At 36.2% G+C, this 22,688-nt stretch overlaps 1 protein-coding gene across 1 annotated transcript in view; it reads right to left on the bottom strand.

The window, feature by feature from the left end:
* Positions 1–22,688, bottom strand: part of LOC141290689 (atrial natriuretic peptide receptor 1) — a 40,254-nt gene that overhangs the window by 8,171 nt on the left and 9,395 nt on the right. The window contains exons 5-21 of the mRNA XM_073822787.1: positions 22,117–22,249; positions 21,916–22,020; positions 21,133–21,235; positions 20,698–20,843; positions 20,008–20,080; positions 18,532–18,676; positions 17,065–17,151; positions 16,840–16,983; positions 14,373–14,494; positions 14,157–14,295; positions 14,021–14,069; positions 10,756–10,857; positions 9,582–9,701; positions 6,883–6,976; positions 3,879–3,966; positions 1,055–1,194; positions 668–820 (exon numbers count right to left, since the gene is read on the bottom strand). Of these exons, the coding sequence (XP_073678888.1) occupies positions 668–820; positions 1,055–1,194; positions 3,879–3,966; positions 6,883–6,976; positions 9,582–9,701; positions 10,756–10,857; positions 14,021–14,069; positions 14,157–14,295; positions 14,373–14,494; positions 16,840–16,983; positions 17,065–17,151; positions 18,532–18,676; positions 20,008–20,080; positions 20,698–20,843; positions 21,133–21,235; positions 21,916–22,020; positions 22,117–22,249 (1,943 nt within the window). The remainder of the gene's footprint in view (positions 1–667; positions 821–1,054; positions 1,195–3,878; positions 3,967–6,882; positions 6,977–9,581; positions 9,702–10,755; positions 10,858–14,020; positions 14,070–14,156; positions 14,296–14,372; positions 14,495–16,839; positions 16,984–17,064; positions 17,152–18,531; positions 18,677–20,007; positions 20,081–20,697; positions 20,844–21,132; positions 21,236–21,915; positions 22,021–22,116; positions 22,250–22,688) is intronic.

The raw sequence follows: 22,688 nt of genomic DNA, 5'->3' as shown, positions 1-22,688 counted from the left end.
TGGGTTCGCGAATCATTTGATTCACTTTGGGACTTCGGTGTGTGTTTGCAAATCATTCAATTCCATTCGGGACTTCGTAGAGTGTTCGCGAATCATTTGATTCAATTCGGGATTTCGTTGCACGTTCGCGAATCATTTGATTCAGTTCGCGAATCATTTGAGTCAATTTGAGACTTTGTAGTGTGTTTGCGAATTATTTTATTCAATTCGGAGATTGGTGCGCATTCACAAATCATTTGATTCAGTTCGGGACTTCGGTGAGTTTGTTATGTGATAGATGAAATTGCAAAACCTTAACCAAAACTTTTATCTTTGTGGATGTTGAGGTTCTCCCAAACTATTGTTGCAGGGTGAATTTTTGTTGTAAAGTGGCTTATTGAATTAAATATTCATGTCAATTGTAAACAACCAAAATGGAACTAAATAAATACATAAAAACTGAAACAAAATAAAACATAAAAACCTTTCAGGTAGACGCCAAGGCAACATTAAAATAAATACAAATAAACTAAAAACAAACAAGAATAAAAAACTATACACACATATTTAAGAAAATATCACTTTAAAAATACTAAGACTTTAGCTAAAATTAAAATATAAACATTTATTCAAAATATTAATTTTCTCAGTGATACTAAGGTAACAACAAAGTGCATCTTTAATGGACCTGAATGTATTCCAGCGCGGATCTGCAGTTGGGTTTGTGGTCTGTGGGGGATTCTGAAGGTCTTGCAGACAGACACCAGGTCCAGAGCCATGCTGGCAATTTCAGACGCGTGGAGAATCCCGTTTTCTGTCGGCACGCCGGACACCACCATATCTGCACCACACAGAGTTATAGTTGTAACTAGACACTAACACCAAAATCATACAAAATAGCCAGTAGTTTAGTTTAGTAGTAAAACACACAACAAAACTATTCAAATTTAAAGTGAAAACTTATATAAAAATTATAAAAGCATATCAATGACACTAAATAACAATGCACATCAAACAAAATAACTCAACTAATCTGAATGCAGACAATCTACTTAATGAATGACATTATACATACATGCATCACCGATGGTTTCCACTTTATAAACATCATAGTTGTCGATGATCTCGTCAAAGGTGGTGTAGAGCTTGTTGAGGAAGTCAACCACCTGGTAAGGAGTACTAGTGCTGGACAACTGCGTGAATCCCACAATATCACTGAGAAAATGATGGGAAATCATATGAAGAGAGACAAATGAGAAGAACAACACTGAAGGAAAAGGCTTACTTAGTATTTTTGTCTTGTTTCTAGTCAAAATATCTAAAAGTTCTTAAATTAAGATGCATTTACTAGATAAGCAAAATGACATAAGATATAGTATTTAGTCTTGTTTTCAGTAGGGGGGAAAAATAAAACAAATTAAGTGCATTTTGCTAAATATCTTATGTCATTTCGCAAATCTAGTAAATGCATCTTAATTTAAGAATTTTTGGATATTTTGACTAGAAACAAGATAAAATACTAAGTATGATAAGCATACATAGTGTAAATAGAATCAAAGAGAGTTTGAGTTTGTCCAGAAAATGAGAAATAACTGGCAACACTTTACAATATCTTTATCAGATTTGTAGAAACGTGTCATTCCATCACTTGCTCACCAATGGATCCTTTGCAGTGAATGGGTGCCATCAGAATGAGAATCCAAACAGCTGATTATATAGACATTATATAATCCACAAATTATCCACACCATTCCAGTCCATCAGTTAACATCTTGAGAAGACAAAAGCTGAAACAAATCCATCATTGAGACACTTTTAGCTCAAATACATTGAGGCCATAATCCATAATATCACTTCCTCCAGTGAAAAAGTGGTCTGGTGAAACAAGTGCTACCTAAGAGATTAATTAGCTGGTTCAGGGATGGGCACCCCTGCTCTACAGTGAATGGGTGCCGTCAGAATGAAGAAACAACGTCTTAATGAAGGATTTGTTTCAGCTTTTGTCTTCTTAAGATGTTAACTGATTTACTGGAGTGTTGTGGATTACTTGTAATTGATAATTGTAAAGTTTTTATCAGCTGTTCGGACTCTCGTTCTGACGGCACCCATTCACATCCATTGGTGAGCAACTGATGGAATGACACATTTCCACAAATCTAATGAAGAAACAAACTCATCCTAATCCTGGATCACTAATGATCTGAAGACGACATTTAATAGCAAAAGAAAAGCATCATTCCATCACTTGCTCACCAATGTAAATGGGTGCCGTCAGAAAGAGTCTCCAAAACGGCTGATAAAAACATTATAATAATCCACAGATAATCCACACCACTCCAGTCCATCAGTTAACATCTTGAGAAGACAAAAGCTGAAACAAATTTATCATTAAGACACTTTTAGCTAAAATACATTGAGTTCATAATCCATAATATCACTTCCTCCAGTGGAAAAAGTGGTCTGGTCTGAATCAGGAGAGAAATCTGGGCAGACCAAGCACAGTTTACAAGCCCAAACAGTCCAAAACAGCTCTAAATAAATATGTGGCTGGATTTTAAAGTGAGAGACAACAGGAGATGGACTTTTTCACTGCAGGAAGCATTATTATGGATTACAAACTCATAATTTAGCTAAAAATGTCTTAATGATGGATTTGTTTCAGCTTTTGTCTTCTCAAGATGTTAACTGATGAACTGGAGTGATGTGGTTTACTTATAATTGATAATTGTGAAGTTTTTATCAGCTGTTTGGACTCTCCTTCTGACGGCACCCATTCACATCCATTGGTGAGCAAGTGATGGAATTTCCACAAATCTGAGGAAGAAACAAACTCATCCTTATCCTGGCTCACTAATGATCTGAAGACGACATTTAATAGCAAAAGAAAAGCATCATTCCATCACTTGCTCATCAATGTAAATGGGTGCCGTCAGAAAGAGTCTCCAAAACGGCTGATTAAAACATCAAAATAACCCACAAGTAATCCACACCACTCCAGTTCATCAGTTAACAAAAGCTGAAACAAATCCATCAAGACGCTTTTTTTAAACTAAAATATGAGTCCATAATCCAAGTGGTCCGTGTCTGAATCAGTAGAGAAATCTGCAGAGATCAAGCACAGTTTACAAGCCAAAACAGCTCTAAACAAATATTTGTCTGGATTTTGATGTGAGAGACAACAGGAGATGGACTTTTTCACTGCAGGAAGTGTTATTATGGATTACAGACTTGTAATTTAGTTAAAAATGTCTTGAATTTGTGGATTTGTTTTAGCTTTTGTCTTCTCAAGATGTTAACTGATGGACTGGAGTGGTGTGGATTACTTGCGGATTATTGTGATGTTTTTTTTATCAGCTGTTTGGAGACTCATTCTGACGGCACCCATTTACATCCATTGGTGAGCAAGTGATGAAATGATGCTTTTCTTTTGCTATTAAATGCAGTCTTCAGATCATTAGTGATCCAGGATTAGGATGACTTTGTTTCTTCATTCTGACGGCACCCATTCACTGTAGAGCAGGGGTGCCCATCCCTGAACCAGCTAATTAATCTCTTAGGTAGCACTTGATAATTACAGACAGCTGTGTTGAAGCAGGGCTGGAACTAAAGTGTGCAGGTAGATAGATCTGTAGAAACAGGGCCTGGCACCCCTGCTGTAGAGGATCCATTGGTGAGCAAGTGATGGAATGACATTTCTCCAAACTCATCCATTTCGGCCATGGCCTGAGGGTGAGTACATTTTCAGCTAATGTTCATTTTTTAAATGAAGTTTTTCACTAATGTTAACTAACGGGACCTTACTGTGATCTTTAATCCTGTTGCATTAAAGTTTGCTGAGAAAACAGGACAAACATGCCTCCTGAAGGCACCTATTAGTGTGTGTTTGTGTGAGTGTTCACCTGAAGAACACAGTGGCGCTGACGTAACTCTGGGCTTGCAACGGTTTGCCCTGTCGCAGGTCGTCAGCCACCTGTTTAGGCAGCATACCTGAAAAACACACACTGATTTAACGGCACATAAAATGAGATTTGAGATTTTCCTGTTTATTACTGAGGAATGAATCAGTCTGTATAGGTTGTTTGCACATGACGTCATCGCTGTGGCGTGAAATGCAGCTGGAGGGCAAGAAGGGATTTTTCTTCATAGGAATCCCTAGCAGATACTTAAAATGCCTATGTTTTGTGCTGTTTAAGGATGCTAAAATCGGTCAAACCAAGAAACCACAAGGATATTTTATCATGTATGAAAAATAAGCTGTTCATAAGTTGGGAATGGCAAGAAATTGACTGAAAAGCACAGGAAAAAGTGACTTGTAAACCGCCGTCTGTGGTCAGGAGGAGAGTCGGATAATGCTTGTGTGTGCAAATGGTTAAGAAAAGATAACTAGGGCTGGGAATCGACTCCAAAAAGAATTGATTCCTCGATTTCGAGGCATTGGGAATCGAGTCGATTCCAACGTTTGGAATCAATCCCATTAAGGGGAATCGACTCCTCATTCAGAGCCGTTTTCAGTTCAGCAAAACTTATAATTAGGTGCCTCAAACGGAAGGCTGCATCCCATGAAAGCTGCATTTCTCGGTCACCAATGAAAAAGAGTCATTTCTAAACTCGTCTGAGTTTAAGGTTGCATGCAATTTGCCTCTTGCTTGCTAATAGTTATTATAAGTCTGATTTGTTTCCATGAAAAAAATCGTTCGGATAGATTTTTTAAATGAGCCAGTTCAAGTTTTTTTACGGGGGAACTGGCTCATGTTGTCCACAATTTTGAGCGCTGCACGACAGAATAGATCATGACGTGATCGAGGGTCTTGATATTATTTACATTTTAAATAAATCATGTTTTCAACCATTCTATCAGCAAATGAAAGAAAACGCAGAGAGCGCATCTGATTGACAGCTACGCCACAAGCTCTTATATCAGTGTTGTTGTTAAAGTTCAGTTTATTTTGTTTCAGTGTATAGTTTGCTAATTTTGTCATTTTAGACACGTCATGTCTTGTTTTATTCATGCAATAAATGCATGTCCACTGCTGAGCTGTGGGATATGACTAATTTCATGGGCAATGCAGACAAAATTACAATTTAAAATCAGTCAGAGCTGATTTAAAAAAAAAAAAAAAACTTTTTTTTTTTTTTTTTTTTTTTTTTTAAACAAATGAAGCTTAATATTGTGAGAAGGCAACTTTCTACGACCTTTACATCCTGCATTCATCACAAAATTAGCTTCCTCCGATCTTAAAAACAAGAATTGAAAAAGAATCGGAAACAATAGTGAGGAATCAATTCTGGAATCGAATCCAATCGATTCCAGAACCAATCGGAATCGAACAGCCCTAAAGATAATATGTTAAGATATTAATAAAGAAATATAAATACAGTGTGAGGCAGTGAGAATTCACTCAATGCTAAACGCACAGATAGACAATGTAAGATATTATATTTGTAGTTTCGAAATTGAAGTGAGTGACAGCTTTTTAGTGACTACATAGAAGTGCTATTTGCTTACTGGCTATAATCAGTTTGGAATTTGAATAAAAAGCAACTGCAAAAGCAAAACGGAGGAAAGTCTGTAGTGTACAGTTTTAGACTAACGTTATATCACAATAGAAAGGTTTAAACAGAAAATCACAACATAGGTTGGATGTAATAATTATGTTATGAAGAGGATTTTTTCAACTAAATTGAAGTAGTTGCCTGCCATCGAGGCTGTGAATATAAAATAAGTAACTAAGCCTGATTGCAAACAAACTATTTGGAAAGTGATTCCCACATTTATATGAAGGATGCAGGATATGTGTCACTCCTGAAACTACTGCTGGACAGGGTCCTGTTAGCAGAACGTAAAGCCAGCAAATATCGCTTCCATAATCACTAAAAACTGTCACTCACTTCAGTTAAACACAATCTCAGAAAGTTGCGTTGCAATCAATCGCAAATATAGTGTCTTATTTACATCGTGTCTATGTGTGGGATTTAGCGAATTCTCACCGTCTCACCCTGTATTTATTTATATATGTCTTTATCTTAATATTATTATATTTTTTATTAACCATTCGCACACACAAGCATTATCCGACTCTTCTCCTGACCGCAGACGCAGGTTTACAAGCCACTTTCCCCTGCGTTTTTCAGTCAATTTCTGGCATTTTCCTCCTTATGAACAGCAAATTTTCATACACGATATGAAATGAAATATGACCCTGGACCACAAAACCAGTCTGAAGTCGCTGGGGTATATTTGTAGCAATAGCCAAAAATACATTGTATGGGTCAAAATGATTGATTTTTCTTTTATGCCAAAAATCATTAGGAAATTAAGTAAAGATCATGTTCCATGAAGAGTTTTTGTAAAATTCCTACTGTAAACATATCAAAATGTAATTTTTGATTAGTAATATGCATTGTTAAGAACTTAATTTGGACAACTTTAAAGGTGATTTTCTCAGTATTTTGATTTTTTTGCACCCTCAGATTCCAGGTTTTCAAATAGATGTATCTCGGCCAAATATTGTCCTATCCTAACAAACCATACATCAATAGAAAGCTTATTTATTGAGCTTTCATATGATGTATACATCTCAGTTTTGTAAAATTGAACCTTATGACTGGTTTTGTGGTCCAGGGTCACAAATTTCTAGGTTTGACCAATTTCCATAAACGACTCAAAACAGGCATTTTGAGTTTCTGCTAGTGATTCATATTGAGAAAAATCCTGCCCTCCAGCTGCATTCCCTGCGTCATCAGAACCACGTGATTGCAAACAATCTATTGTATAAAATGCTATAAAAAAAGTGACGTGACTTGACTTTAGGATAATTCAGGACTGGTCCCTAACTATGACTGAAATCCTTATGATTTTGTCAGTGAGTTGTCATGTGTCAAGTGTGTTGCGTGTTTGTTTACTGTAAAGCAGTCTGTCAGTCTTCTGTTTCTCCAGCATCAGATCTTGCGTTCGTTCACCGACGAGAACCTCCAGATGTTTACTGTACTTCTCCATCTACACACATATATACACACTCAGGTTTATATTATTGTAAGGTGCATGTGTGTATATGTGCACTTGTACAGCTATCTTTGTAAGAGCCGGTAGACCATCGGAGTAAGGAAAATTTGTAAAGTGAGGACATTTTGGCCGGTCCTCACTTTCTAAGACCCCTTTAAAGGCCTGTTTGAGGGTTTAAGACTTGGTGGCAATGAATGATGAATGCAGTATGGAGTACCTCAAGGGTCAGTATTAGGGCCATTACTTTTTACACTTTATATGTTACCCTTGGGAGATATCATCAGGAAACATGGTGTTAGCTTTCATTGTTAAGCTAATGATACTCAGCTCTATACAGTGTTGTTTTCGTCAACGATGACGATGACGAAATCATTTCATTGACGCCACTTTTTTCCATGACGATAACGAGACGATGACGAGATAAAAATGGCTCGTTGATGACTAAAACATGACGAGACGTGTGTGAGTTTTCGTTGACGAGACGAGAATAGACGAAAATGTTAGTGGGTGGTCCGTCAGACGTTTAAAATGCATGACATTTCTGCTTATTGTGCATGCCAATTACAACTTAAAAAGTATCTGACGCTATGGCAAGCCGTTTTAGCATTAAATACTATTTTCCATACTAGTATGGCAAGCCGTTTTAGCATTCTATCCTTGTTTGGTTACGCTCAACACGTCACATTGTTGTCACTCAGACAGACGATTAACCATGATGGGTGGTCGCAAACGGCGAGAGGACCAATGGGTGCATTTCAAATATATGTCTTTTATGTCTAAAACCATTCCTTCATTATTGTAATTATTGGTGAAAATAGTCGATCCGGAAGCTCACATTGTGTTGAACTATAGATCTGCTATTTTCACAACTTATAAGTGACACTACCCAACAGCAAAATACTTACTGACCTACATTAATTTGTTAAAATACTTTTTCCCCTTTTTTTTTGACTAAAACTAGACTAAAACCTTTTTGACTTTTCGTCGACTAAAATTGGACCAAAACTATCACATTTAGAAGTGACTAAAATTTGACTAAAACTAATAAGCATTTTAGTCCAAAAGACTAAGACTAAGACTAAATCTAAGATGGTTGTCAAAAACAACACTGGCTCTATAGTTCTTTGTGGCCCGGCGAAACATACCAATTTGAAAAACTAACAGAATGCATAGTTGATATAAAAAACTGGATGATGAGTAACTTCTTACTGCTAAATTCTGAAAAAAACAGAAGTGTTAATTATTGGACCTAAAACCTCTGAAAAATGTAATAACCTAAAACACAGTCTAATACTAGATGGCTGCTCTGTCAGTTCTTCATCATCAGTTAGAAACCTAGATGTGCTATTCGATAGCAATCTTTCCTTCGAAAGGCACATTTCTAGCATTTGCAAAACCATTTTTTTTTTCATCTCAAACATATATCAAAATTACAACCTATGCTGTCGATGTCAAATGCAGAAACGCTAATCCATGCATTCATGACCTCAAGGATAGATTATTGTAATGCTTTATTGGGTGGTTGTTCTGCACGCTTAATAAACTCCAGCTGGTTCAAAATGCAGCAGCAAGAGTTCTGACTAGAACCAGAAAGTATGAGCATATTAGCCCGGTTCTGTCAACACTGCACTGGCTCCCTATTAAACATCGTATAGATTTTAAAATCTAAGTACTTATAAAGCCCTCAATGCTTCAGCTCCTCAGTACTTGAGTGAGCTCTTATCACATTATAGTGATTATAGTCCCTCACGTCCGCTGCGTTCTCAAAACTCTGGCAATTTGATAATACCTAGAATATCAAAATCAACTGCGGGCGGCAGATCATTTTCTTATACTCCACCCACCAATGTGTGATTGAGATAGTCAACACTACAAAAGATGACCATTAATCCTCAGCTCAAGTGGTGCAAAGGATAAATCGCGTGTTTCACTCTTTTGGACGTGACCATTCTGGGTTCGAATCACCCTTCTGGTAAACTTTTTTCTCCCTTTTCAAATCTCATATCATATTGGGAAGTCATATATTTTTTAATAAAAATGAAGGACATAATTAAAAAGTTGAAAATAAAGTATTGATTAGGGTTAGGGTAGGTTTAGGGAGGACTTATTGACCCAATAAGGCAGTACCCAAGGAGCTTGAGATTGCATTGTGTGAATGTATGTCCTCACAAAGATAGCTTTACAGAGTTGTGTGTTTGTGTGTGTGTGTGTGTGTGTGTGTGTGTGTGTGTGTGTGTGTGTGTGTGTGTGTGTGTGTGTGTGTTTGTGTTTTTGTGTGTGTGTGTGTGTGTGTGTGTGTGTGTGTGTGTGTGTGTGTGTGTGTGTGTGTGTGTGTTTGTGTGTGTGTGTGTGTGTGTGTGTGTGTGTGTGTGTGTGTGTGTGTGTGTGTGTGTGTGTGTGTGTGTGTGTGTGTGTGTGTGTGTGTGTGTGTGTGTGTGTGTGTGTGTGTGTGTGTGTGTGTGTGTGTGTGTGTGTGTGTGTGTGTGTGTTGTGTGTGTGTGTGTTTGTGTTTGTGTTTGTTTGTGTGTGTGTGTGTGTGTGTGTGTGTGTGTGTGTGTGTGTGTGTGTGTGTGTGTGTGTGTGTGTGTGTTGGACTGACCAGCTCCATCATCATGTCTACAGGACTGACTTTGTGTGGATTAATTCTGTTGACAAACTTGCGGATCTGCTCAAAGGCGGGCCGGTGGGTGGGGTTATGAGCACGGCATCGGCGAATCAGCTGACAGCGTGAGAGGACAAGAACAGGAGAGAGAGAGAGAGAGAGAGAGAGAGAGCAAAAACAGGAGGAAAGACATTCATACAGCCGAATCGTCAACACCTGCAGACATTATTTTCATGAGATCAGATGCAGTTTCGATTTCAATGCCAGCATTTGATGCTTTCTTCTGTATATTTGAGCTCTTTCTAGAAGTAACTATGATTTTTATCTTTTCACACTACGGATGATTGAAGGATGACTCAAACACAACTACAGTGCCTTGCAAAAGTATTCACTTTTTTACATTTTGTTTTGTTGCAGCATTATGTTAAACTGCTTTAAAAAAAAAATTCCCCACATCAATTTACACTCCATACACCATAATGATGACAAGGCAAAAACCAGATTTGCAAATTTTACAAATTTATTAAAAAGTAAAACACTGAAATAAGTAGATTGCATAAGTATTCATACCCTTATGTCAGTACATAGTTGAAGCACCTTTACAGCCTCAAGTGTTTTTGGGTCTGATGTGAGCATCTTTGCACATCTGCATTTGGCAATTATCTGCCATTCTTTGCCTCACCTTTTCACCTCTCAAGCTCTGTCAGCTTGGACATTTTCTAGAGTCCTAGTTGTTCCAGTCGTCTTCCATTATGGATAATGCTTCTGTCAACCTTCAATGCAGCAGATTTGTTTCTGAACTCTTCTCTAGATCATCGCCTTAACGCAAGTCTGTCACTGAGCTCTGCAGGCAGTTATCTTGGTTTTTGCTCTGATCTGCATTTTCAGCTGTTAGACCTTTTCTGAGAGGTGTGTGCCTTTCTAAATCAGACTCATTCAAATGATTTTGCCACAGTTCAAAGTGTAGTAAAAAAAAAGGAGTATGAACACTTTCGCAAGGCACTGTACTACAAAAGCTGATGCTCAAGAGGGAAATGATGCATTAAGAGCTAAAGGGTGTAAACAGGAATGGATAAAGCCACAATGTATAACTGGTGCTTAAAACATGCTTCATTTTCACTAAATAAAATACAATGTGTTATTTGAATGTTTTCATGAGCAATTAACAGACCTCAGCGTATTCAGCAGGACAGGGGCAGGTGCTGTCGGCTTTTCCTGAAATCAGCTCCGGCAGCGGAGGACACCAGGCGCACTCCAGAGAGCTGTCCTCCACCTCACACACACACACAGAAAAAACACATTACTGTTACATGAAATAAAAGAAACAATAGTGAAATAGAATATAAAATATAAAAATTAAATACTAAAAAAATAAACATTTATTTCAGCTAGTTGCAAAAGCAACATTCTTGTTTGATTTAACAAAAAAAAAATTTTTTTTTTAAATAATTAAATATATTTAAATAATATTTAAAATGAATAAAAATGACAAAATTACTCAAATTTAAAGTTTAAACGAAACTGAAGCACTTAACTTAAAATAGAAAAAATCATCTTAGAAATCTGACTCAAAATATTAGTAAATTATAATTGTATCTCAAAGACACTAAAATAGCCCTAGGCTTATCACAATAATGATTTTTGTGCTGATGGTTAACTGGTTAATTGTAATTGCAATTAATGAATTATTTGTCTGTGAAAATAATGTTTTAAAATTCTATTTATATATTATTTTACTTTACATTCACACTGGAGCCCAGCATATAATATAATATAATATAATATAATATAATATAATATAATATAATATAATATAACATAATATAATATAATAATGTTTAACCTACAAGTCTTCATTTAATGAACTGTAAAAAATATTTTTCTAAAACAGGTTTATAAGATTGTAGTTTAAAGTTAAATACTAGTTCAGTCTTTCTTTGTTTAATTCAATATGTTACTTGTCTTTTTTTGTAGTTTTTGTGAAATTTAATAGCATCAAGACCATTTGTGATCCTGGACCTGCTGAATAAATAAGCTTTCCATTGATGTATGGTTTGTTAGGACGATACTTGGCTGAGATACAAGTATTTGAAAATCTGGAATCTGAGGGTGCAAAAAAATCTAAATATTGGGAAAATCGCCTTTAAAGTTGTCCAAATGAAATTCTTAGCAATGCATATTACTAATCAAAAAATAAGTTTTGATATATTTATGATAGAAAATGTACAAAATATCTTCATGGAACATGATCTTTACTTAATATCCTAATAATTTTTGGCAGAAAATCGATAATTTTGAACCATACAGTTTGGCTATGCTACAAATATACTCGTGACTGTAATTTTTTTTTAGTGTAAACTGTAAAAAAGTTTTTTTTCAAAGTTGTAAATAAATAGAGTTGCACATAAATGCGATAAAATCCTAATTAGTTAAGTCAAATTTAAAATACAGTTGCAATCAAAATTATTCAACCCCCCCAGAGACTGCAGTACTTTACAAATGATTTTTGCTCTTTCTGAAGATCCAGGACTAAATTGCATCTACAACAGTTTTCTGGCATATTAAAAGTGATAATGTCAATATATAATGTAATGTTTTTGAATTAGAGGAATTTTTAATAACACAGCTATGTCAGAATTATTCAAACCCTATTCACCATTGCTGTTTTAAGACAGTTATTTTTATGGTAAGGAACAAAATTGTCTTAAGCCTTTACAAACCTTTTAAAAATGGAATTAGCTTGGGGTGTTACACATAGTATACTCTTAGCCCATGCATGTGCTGATAGGGAGTAGCAAATATGGTAACGTCAACAAAGCTCACACAAAATCAATTGAGAAGAAATAGTTTGCTATATTAGAAAGTCTAAAACTACATGAAGATTTCTAAGACATTACAAGTTCCTAGAGACACAGCTGGCAGCCGTATTCCTCAGATTAAAGTGTGTTGAACCAGAAAACCTTTGAGGCTGTTGAACAAAAAAGCACAATATCATAAAATGTTTGATCAGGTCAACTGAGAAAAACTTGCAATGTACAGCCAAAGACTTGCAAGATGACCCAAAGAAAGGAGGAAAAATATTTCAATGCTGTGTACAAGAGGAACACTAGACAAGTGTAGTCTTCATGTTGAGGAATCTTGCTCAGCAGTATGTCAGTCCTGTTATGGGGTTGTTTTACTGTAGCAGGAAGTGGAAAACATGACCATACAAAGGATATCATAGATTTATCGAAGTATCAGACCATTTTGGCAAACATTGTGGTGCCTTTTGTGCAAAGTCTAAAGCTAATAATCAATGGACTTTCCTGCAGGACAATCATCCCAAAGTATACGTTCAAATCTACTTACGCTTGGTTTAGGAATCAGTCATAGAATGTTCTTGAGTGGCCTGTTCAGTTTCCCGATTTAATTCTCATTGAAAATACATGGTTGAATTTGAAGCAAGCCGTGGCAAAGTAAAAACCAAAGATTATCAGTGATCTGAAAGCTTTTTCAGGGGAGGAATGGCCCAAGATTGCAGCAGAAAGGTGACAGAAGCATCTAAGCACTTCCAGGCAGTGTTTATTGTTGGTTTTAAAGAATAAAAGATTCTACACCAAATTTACTTTCAGGGGTTGAATAATTTTGAACATAAATATTTAGAGCCAATTCGATTTTTTTTTTTCATTATTCATCAACTTACGTTCTCAGAATTACTCAAATGTGTAACTTTCTTTAATAGTTTACTGATGCTTTTGTTGAATTGTTTTCACAAAATGTTGTTCTCTGCAGCAAAATATCTTGCAGGTCAATGGGGTTGAATAATTTTGATTGCAACTGTAAACTATTATGTAAGTCTTTCTACTTCAAAATGTCCCATTATTTTCATGCAATTTAATTCTTGCTGTTTCTTTGTAATTACATTTACATTTACATTTATTAATTTTGCAGACGCTTTTATCCAAAGCGACTTACAATTGGGGAATACAACAAGTGTTTCATCCTAAGGAGGCAGATCGACATAGGAAGTGCTCAAAAATACCATATGTCAGGCATTGTTAGATGAGTACGGGCTAGAAAGGGAAGATCAGGAAAGAGCGGAGAAGAATTTTTTTTTTTTTTTTTTTTAATTGAGTTAGTGTCGAAAAAGATGGGTTTTCAGCAGTTAATTACCTGTGAAATTTAACAAGCAATAACAATTAATCACTAATCATGACAGCCCATGTGTTTGGACGATACATTTATTATTTAAATGTATTATTTGCTATTATAGTAAAAAAAAAAAAAAAAAAAATGAAATAAATAAAATAAAACATAAAAACGTAAACTTATTTTTGCAAAAAAATGTAAATAAAAATGACAAAAAAAACAATACACAGACATATATTTTAAAAATAAATACATAAAATGTTTTTAAAGTGAATCACAGTAATGCAGACTTTTACACACAAGCTCACCGGAACTGGGTCATTGCGGGTGGCGATCTCCAATAGGATTATTGAATAGCTGCAAATGAGGCACACTGATAAGCATCAGATGTTGTGGCATTGAGCGATGGTAGTCAGATGTGTTTGTGAGTGTGTATGTGTTCACCTGAAGACATCTCCGGCCAGTGTGGGCTCCTGGCTGCCGTTCTGAGCCTCGGGTGGTGTGTAAACCTCCTTCAGTCTCTGCTGGTAGGTGGTGAGCGGCTCAGCGCAGTCCTCGCGTCGAAACGTCCACAGACAGTAATCTGAATGAATGACAGGTGTGACTCTCCTGCATTACTCAGCACAGGTGTGTGTGTTTGTGTGTGTGTGTGTGACGTACCTGTGATCTTACACACCCAGCGGTCATCAATCACACAGTTGGCCGATTTCAGGCGTCCATGGCAGATCTTAAACTGATGCAGGTACGACATCCCGCGAGCGATATCTGTAGCGAAAGAGAACCTGCAAATGGACAGAAACTCCATTAATCAGTATATTTACTGTGGTATTTAAATATCTGAAGTTTATGTTTTTATTTACAAATTGGATTTAACATTTACAATTTTAACATATTATTCTTGTATGTTTTAGGGTGATGTTTTTCTAATAATATTTATTATAAAATCAATATCTAATCAATGCAATTATACAATTTTATGATAATTTATTTATGGTTATATGCGTTTATACTATACTGATTAACCGTTTTGGAGTTGATGTGGCATTTTATGCATAAAATCAATAATTAAATTAATTGTGACCTTCAGAGGGAATTGAATAATTGAAGCAAATAAAACTGTGCATGGATCGCAAATCATTTGATTCTGATCAGACATTCTGAGTGTGGATCGTAAATCATTTGATTAAAATCGAGACTTTTGAGCACAGATTGCGAATCATTTGACTCAGATCGGAAGTTCTTAGCGCAGATCGCAAATCATTTGATTCAGATCGAATGTTCTGAGCGTGGATCGTGAATCATTTGATTAAAATCGAGACTTTTGAGCACGAATTGCGAATCATTTGATTCAGATCAAACGTTTAAGCATGGATTGTGAATCATTTGATTCAGATCGGAAGTTCTAAGTGCAGATTGTGAATCATTTGATTCAAATTGAGAATTTTGAGCACGGATCACAAATCATTTGATTTAAATCGGAAGTTCTGTGCATGGATCGCAAATCATTTAATTCAGATCAGACATTCTGAGTGTGGATCGTAAATCATTTGATTAAAATTGAGACTTTTGAGCACAGAATGCGAATCATTTGATTCAGATCGGAAGTTCTTAGTGCAGATCGCAAATCATTTGATTCAGATCGGAAGTTCTTAGTGCAGATCGCAAATCATTTGATTCAGATCGAACGTTCTAAACGCGGATCGTGAATCATTTGATTCATATCAGAAGTTCTAAATGCAGATTGTGAATCATTTGATTCAGATCGGAAGTTCTAAGTGCAGATTGTGAATCATTTGATTCAGATCGGAAGTTCTAAGTGCAGATTGTGAATCATTTGATTCAGATCGGAAGTTCTAAGTGCAGATTGTGAATCATTTGATTCAAATTGAGAATTTTGAGCACGGATCACGAATCATTTGATTCATATCAGAAGTTCTAAATGCAGATTGTGAATCATTTGATTCAGATCGGAAGTTCTAAGTGCAGATTGTGAATCATTTGATTCAGATCGGAAGTTCTAAGTGCAGATTGTGAATCATTTGATTCAAATTGAGAATTTTGAGCACGGATCACGAATCATTTGATTTAAATCAGAAGTTCTGTGCATGGATCGCAAATTATTTAATTCAGGTCAGACATTCTGAGCGCGGATCATGAATCATTTGATTCATATCGGAAGATCTAAGTGCAGATTGTGAATCATTTGATTCAGATCGGAAGTTCTAAGTGCAGATTGTGAATCATTTGATTCAGATCGGAAGTTCTAAGTGCAGATTGTGAATCATTTGATTCAGATCGGAAGTTCTAAGTGCAGATTGTGAATCATTTGATTCAGATCGGAAGATCTAAGTGCAGATGGTGAATCATTTGATTCAGATCGGAAGTTCTTAGTGCAGATTGTGAATCATTTGATTCAGATCGGAAGTTCTAAGTGCAGATTGTGAATCATTTGATTCAGATCGGAAGATCTAAGTGCAGATGGTGAATCATTTGATTCAGATCGGAAGTTCTTAGTGCAGATCGCAAATCATTTGATTCAGATCGAACGTTCTAAACGCGGATCGTGAATCATTTGATTCAGATCGGAAGTTCTAAGTGCAGATTGTGAATCATTTGATTCAGATCAGAACTTCTCAACATGGATTGCAAATCACTGTGTTTGATTTCTTTCTTTTTATTAAACAGCAGAAAACATCAAACCAATAAGGCAGTACAGTTTGAAAAAACAAAACAAAGAAAAAAAGAAAGAAAGAATGTATACATGCTTTTTTAGCGTATTGAAAACCACAGTTTTACTATGAATACCACCGTTTAACTGGTTAGTGAAGCAAAACCATGGTTAAGAGAATGCAATTTTAACTGCTTTAGGATAAACATAGTTTTGGATAGTTTTCATGTTCTTGTCTTGTCTATCAACTTTAAATAAAGAAAAGAGATTTTTGTTTATGTACAGTATGTGAAAGTTAGCTAGCAGGAAACACAAATGCAGTGGATATTATTTATAGTAAAATAACAGTCCTTTACTGTGATATTGCAACAAACACTGTGTGTGTGTGTGTGTGTGTGTGTGTGTGTGTGTGTGTGTGTGTGTGTGTGTGTGTGTGTGTGTGTGTGTGTTTGTATGAACCTGAAGCCCCAGTTTAAGGGAATCTCGTCGTTCAGCAGGACGTCATTCAGGCTTCCTTTAGGGCAATACTCTGTTATTATGGCGACGTTGGGAACCTCCACACAACCTCCAAAGAACTTACAGAGGTTGGTATGATCCAGCTCCCTGAAGACAAACACAAACATCTGGATCGTACTGATAATCATGATTAGGAGGAGGACGATGATGTATTCGTCTCATTCTCACCTGACTTGCTTCACCTCTTGACGAATCGTCTTCGAGAGTGAAAATGTTTTAGTTTTTATTTTCTTGATTGCAACGGTTCGTCCATCACTGAAAAGACAAACAGAATTTAAAACACTGTATTTCAAAAGTTACAATTAATAAATACTTTCATTGATCAAGGACACATTAAAGTGATGAAAAGTGATTTGTAATGCAAAGATTTCTCTTTCAAATAAATGCTGATCTTTGAACTTTCTATTCATCATCCTGAAAAATTGTATAAGGAACAAAAAGTGGCATGTCCAAATTATTCATACCCTTTGCAAACTGTCACAGTCTATGGAAAAATCCAAAGTTCTATACCATTCCAAATAGTCCAAGCTGTTCTAAAGCATCCTAATTACCCTGATTCACTGGGAACAGCTGTTTTAATCAACTCAGCAGGTGAAAAACAGAAGCTCTCTGCTGTTGGTTTGTGGACAGTCATGGCTAAGACAAAGGAGCTCACTGAGGACCTGTGGCTATGCATTGTGGCTGCTCACAAATCAGGAAAGGGCTTCTGGTCTCCTGTTTTATGGTCAGTTGAAACAAAAATTGAATTTTTTGGCCACAATGATATAGCCTTCATTTAGCGTAAAAAGGAGAAGCCTTCAACCCTAAGAACACCATCCCCACTGTCAAGCATGGTGGTGGGAACCTACTGTTTTGGGGGTGTTTTTCAGCCAGTGAACCAGGGAACCTAATCACAGTAAACGGCACCATGAAAAAGGAGCAATACATCAAAATTCTCAACAACAACATCAGGCGGTCTGCAGAGAAACTTGGCCTTGGGCACCAGTGGACATTTCAGCACGACAACGACCCAAAACACACAGCAAAAGTGGTGAAGAAATGATTAGCAGACAAAAACATTAACGTTTGCAGTGGCCCAGCCAGAGTCCTGACTTAAATCCAATTGAGAATCTGTGGAGGGAGCTAAAGATCAGGGTGATGGCAAGGAGACCCTCCAACCTGAAAGAGTTGGAGATCATCGCTAAAGATGAATCGGCAAAAATGCCAGTAGAGACATGCAGAAAGCTGCTCAGCAATTATAGGAAGCGTTTGATTGCTGTAATAGTCAATAAAGGCTTTTCTATTGATTATTGAAAAGGGTATGAATGTTTTTGGACATGCCACTTTTTGTTCAAATGTAAATAAAAGATGAGTAATATTTTTTTCCACAATGATGCCTCTTGTACATCGTCTTCTTATCTTTTGGGAGAAGCCGTGTCATTTCCGGTCCAAAAAAAAAAAAAAAAAAACTAGCTGGTTGAATAAAAGTAACTTTAAGTCAGAATTTGCCAGGGGTATGAATAATTTCGTGCTTGACTATATATACACACAGTATATATAAATCTTCCAACACCAAACTTTTCAACAGTGGTGTGTGAGAATGTGTGTATGAGTGATTATGTACTGTTTATATGTAATGCTATGTGTGTCACTCACTAGATGCCGGTCTGTGTGTAGAGTTGTTTGCGTGACGCGGTGACACCCGTGTAGGAACTTAGTCCCGTCACACAGCTGGCGTTGGAGTCACTGTTGGCCGCTGGCACGCTCATGATACTGCCCATTGTCGCCCGAGCAATGTAATCTGAACACACACATGCACACATTTAATTATCGACATGGGGACATTACGTAGACTTCTATTGACTTTATAGACAGTCAGGGATTGAAATGAACTTTGGCACACCAGCCAATATGGCTACTAAATGCAGTGATAGAAATTCTTTTTTTCAATAAGTTTAAATTGATTTTTACGTTAATAAAGCCATTTTTTAAAAGTGTGCATCATCTTTTGAGAGAGCTTCTTACATTTAATCAGTCGATTATAATAACAATACATTACGGCTGTTACCAAACTAATTAAATCAGTATCAACAAAATTCATCTTTGCAGAAGTTGCATCTAAGCTGGCATTTAGATGTATTTCCACACTGTTTAAAGAAGCACAGAGGGAAATTGAATGCTTTAACCTGCAGTTACAAATGCAGAAATAATGAATTGATATGTTAAACTTAAAACGTTGAAAACTGATATTTAAAATTATTTTAAAAATAAAAAATGCTATAAATTAAATTAAATTAAAACCAGTAGGTGGCAGTAAGTCACTGTTAATAAGTCATTGCGATTGAACCAAGTCATTTAAACAGTTGATTCATTTAGGAAAGAAACACGGTCATGTTGCTGTGAGACGCAAAACAGTGCTATGGCTGTAAATATGGTGTCTGAAATGTACGCAAGTCTCTTTTTATTGAACTGTATAAAATCAATATCACATTTGTAATTATGCAGATTTTTTTAAGAAAGAATGCACTCTTTGTGTGATATTATAACTATATGAAATGATATGAATATATAGATTTTCTGCCCCATATCTTGAATTACGTGATGGTTCTTAATGTATATTAATAGACTGATTTATACAGTGAAAGAACACACTCTAAATGCACACACACACTAAATTGGTCTAACCAGACTTCAACACATAGTTGTGAATGCCTGTATTTCTGTAGGAGTGTTTTGTTTGTTTTTTGCAATATACTCCATAATGTCATGATGTCTCACGAGTTCAGTATTTGCGCTAAACCTGCACAGATTTGGTTTGCATGAACTTCCCCAATAAAATAATGAGTGAACATACACCAATTGTAACCAGACAAATTGGCTAGTGATTTGACAGCAAATTAAATCAGGGTAAAAAAAAAAAAAAATCATGTTTTCTGTTTGAAATAAGATTTTTTTTTCTTACCCCATTGGCAAAAACTTGCTTAATTTTGACTTGTTTTTTCTGAAAACAAGAAAATAATTTTACTTGTCTAGAAAATCCTTATTGATTTAAGATTTTTTAGATATTCTGGCTGGAAACAAGACAAAAAATCAAAGTAAGAACAGCATTTTTTGCAGTGCACACACGCTCACCTTGTTTAATGTGATTGAAATCGATGATCCAGCTCTCATCCCATAAGAGTTTCTGTTTCTGATATTTAAACCACTGCAAATGTACACACACACACCAACAATATTATCATATATGCATATATATATATATATATATATATATAAATATTGACATAAGTTATTTTTAAATCACCATAATAAATCTTAAATGTCAACAAATCATGAAAAATCATTAACTAAAACTGAAACTATCAAACTAATTTGCTGCTTGAAATAACAAAAACGTTTATTGATGCTACCTAAATTACAATACTAAATAAACTAAATGTTACAAATATTCAAATAAATTAAAATATTAAAATACCTTAAAGTAATGAATTAGATAAATTAATTAATATTCAAACGAATTAATAAATACAAACGCCAAACCATTGTGGAGATAGAGGCTCACATCCATTTTTGCACGCTTTTCGTAGAATTTGTTTGTGCATAATTCGAGAACGGTTCGACTTATCAACTTGAATTCCATAACTTTTTGCTTAGAAGATGATTTGAGACAATTTTGGTGAAAATTTGACAAACAGTCTAGGATGAGTTCGGAAAAAATAGTTTTTTTTATTTGACTCGGCATGAGCCAAGGATTCAGTAGAAAAAATATGATGTGTGTGTGTGTGTGTGTGTGTGTGTGTGTGTGTGTGTGTGTGCGCTCACCATAGCACTGATGACGAAGCTGATGATGACGGTGGTGACGGTGAGGGCGATAGCAGCTCGAGCAGCAGAGCTGAGAGGACAGTCTCCGCAGTCTGCGGGACACGTGGAGCAGCTCTCGTCTTCCTCACACAGACCGTCACCACACACTGAAAATATATGAACAAATATACAGTATATATAATGATTTGATTGCTTTTGTTACATTAAAAAAATATAATACTTTGCCTAAAACTGATGCAGTAACCTAGATTTAATGCGGGTGCTGTTAGTCTCGTTTCGTTTTAGTTTTTCATTTATTTTGATGTTTTTATTTTATTTCAGTTTACGAAAATGTTTTCTGATCAATCATTTTCGTCTTAGTTTTTTTATTTACAAAAATAACCTTGAACAGTAGTGTAGATTCAACACTACGTAAAGCACACACAGATACAGTACTGATAGCGGGAAGGACGGTGCTCTTGGCCTCCAGTGCGACCTGCATGTTTCCCACACGGATGTGAGCGATGAGAGACGTCAATCCCTCGTGAAACAACATCACCTGAACACAGAGACTTCAGAGATCACAACACTGACTTACAGCAGGAAACGTGTGTGTGTGTGTGTGTGTGTGTGTGTGTGTGTGTACCTGGTATTCATCACGTTATGGGGACCAAATGTCCCCACAAGGATAGGAATACCAGTAAATTTTGACCTTGTGGGGACATTTCTCAGGTCCCCATGAGGAAACAGGCTTATAAATCATGCACAATGAGTTTTTTTGAGGAAGTAAAAGTTTGCACTATCTCCTGTGAGGGCTAGGTTTAGGTGTAGGGTTATAGGGTGATAGAAAATACGGTTTGTACAGTATAAAAACCATTACGCCTATGGAATGTCCCCATAAAACATGTAAACCAGTGTGTGTGTGTGTGTGTGTGTGTGTGTGTGTGTGTGTGTGTGTGTGTGTGTGTACACCTGGTATTCATCACGTTATGGGGACCAAATGTCCCACAATGATAGTAATACCAGTAAATTTTGACCTTGTGGGGACATTTCTTAGGTCCCCATGAGGAAACAAGGCTTATAAATCATGCACAATGAGTTTTTTTGAGTAAGTAAAAGTGTGCACAATCTCCTGTGAGGGCTAGGTTTAGGTGTAGGGCCATAGAAAATACGGTTTGTATAGTATGAAAACCATTACGCCTATGGTGCGTGCGTGCGTGCGTGTGTGCGAAAAAGCACCTTGGCACTCCAGTTGGTCTGGGTCATTTTTCCAGAAGTGGAGATGGTGTGAGTGAATATCCGGCCGTCGTCTGGGATCCAGGGGCCACAGATTCTCTCCTCCGCCTGTTTCTACAGAACCAACACAAACCGCATTGACAGTGAGGTGTACTCAACCTGCTTCTTCATCTTTATTCATCAGCTTTATTTATGTTTTCATACCATGAATCCCATGGGGCAGGAGTGGATGTTGGCATGATGGATGCAGCAGTTTTCTCCATTCGCATCCTTCCAGTCAGTGGGACATTCATGCTCTTCACAGAAGCGTCTGGCTTCAGCTGGATCTTTGATGGACCTGATGGATATCAATTCATCAATAAACACTTTTTTCAGTGATTCTCAAGCAGGCTGGGACAGAGTTAGCATGCTTTCATATTGCAACATGATTAAAAAAGACAAAACTACCTTTAAAACAGCTAAACGTCAAGATGTGAGCTCATGTTTCTTAACTTAATTTGCGCCTTATCAACTATCAGCTTTATTAAGCTTTATTCATATTTCATTCACATTGATTTATACAACATTTTATTCCTAAAAACATGGCAAAAATGGATATCTTTAAAGGCTGTGAGTTTTATCTTCACTTCAGCAGCACTTACAAACACCAGAACTTACAGTTTTATTCCTCTCTATATACTAAAGGTTTTTACAGAGGGGTTTGTTCATATTTCATTCACACTGATTTATGCATTTTATTCTTAAAAATATTATGAAAGTGCATATTTTTAAAGGCT

The sequence above is a fragment of the Garra rufa genome, chromosome 18, assembly GCF_049309525.1.
Source record: "Garra rufa chromosome 18, GarRuf1.0, whole genome shotgun sequence".
NCBI classification, from domain to species: domain Eukaryota; kingdom Metazoa; phylum Chordata; class Actinopteri; order Cypriniformes; family Cyprinidae; genus Garra; species Garra rufa.
The sequence above is the reverse complement of the archived record's forward strand: the minus strand, read 5'-3'. Positions and strand labels throughout refer to the sequence as shown.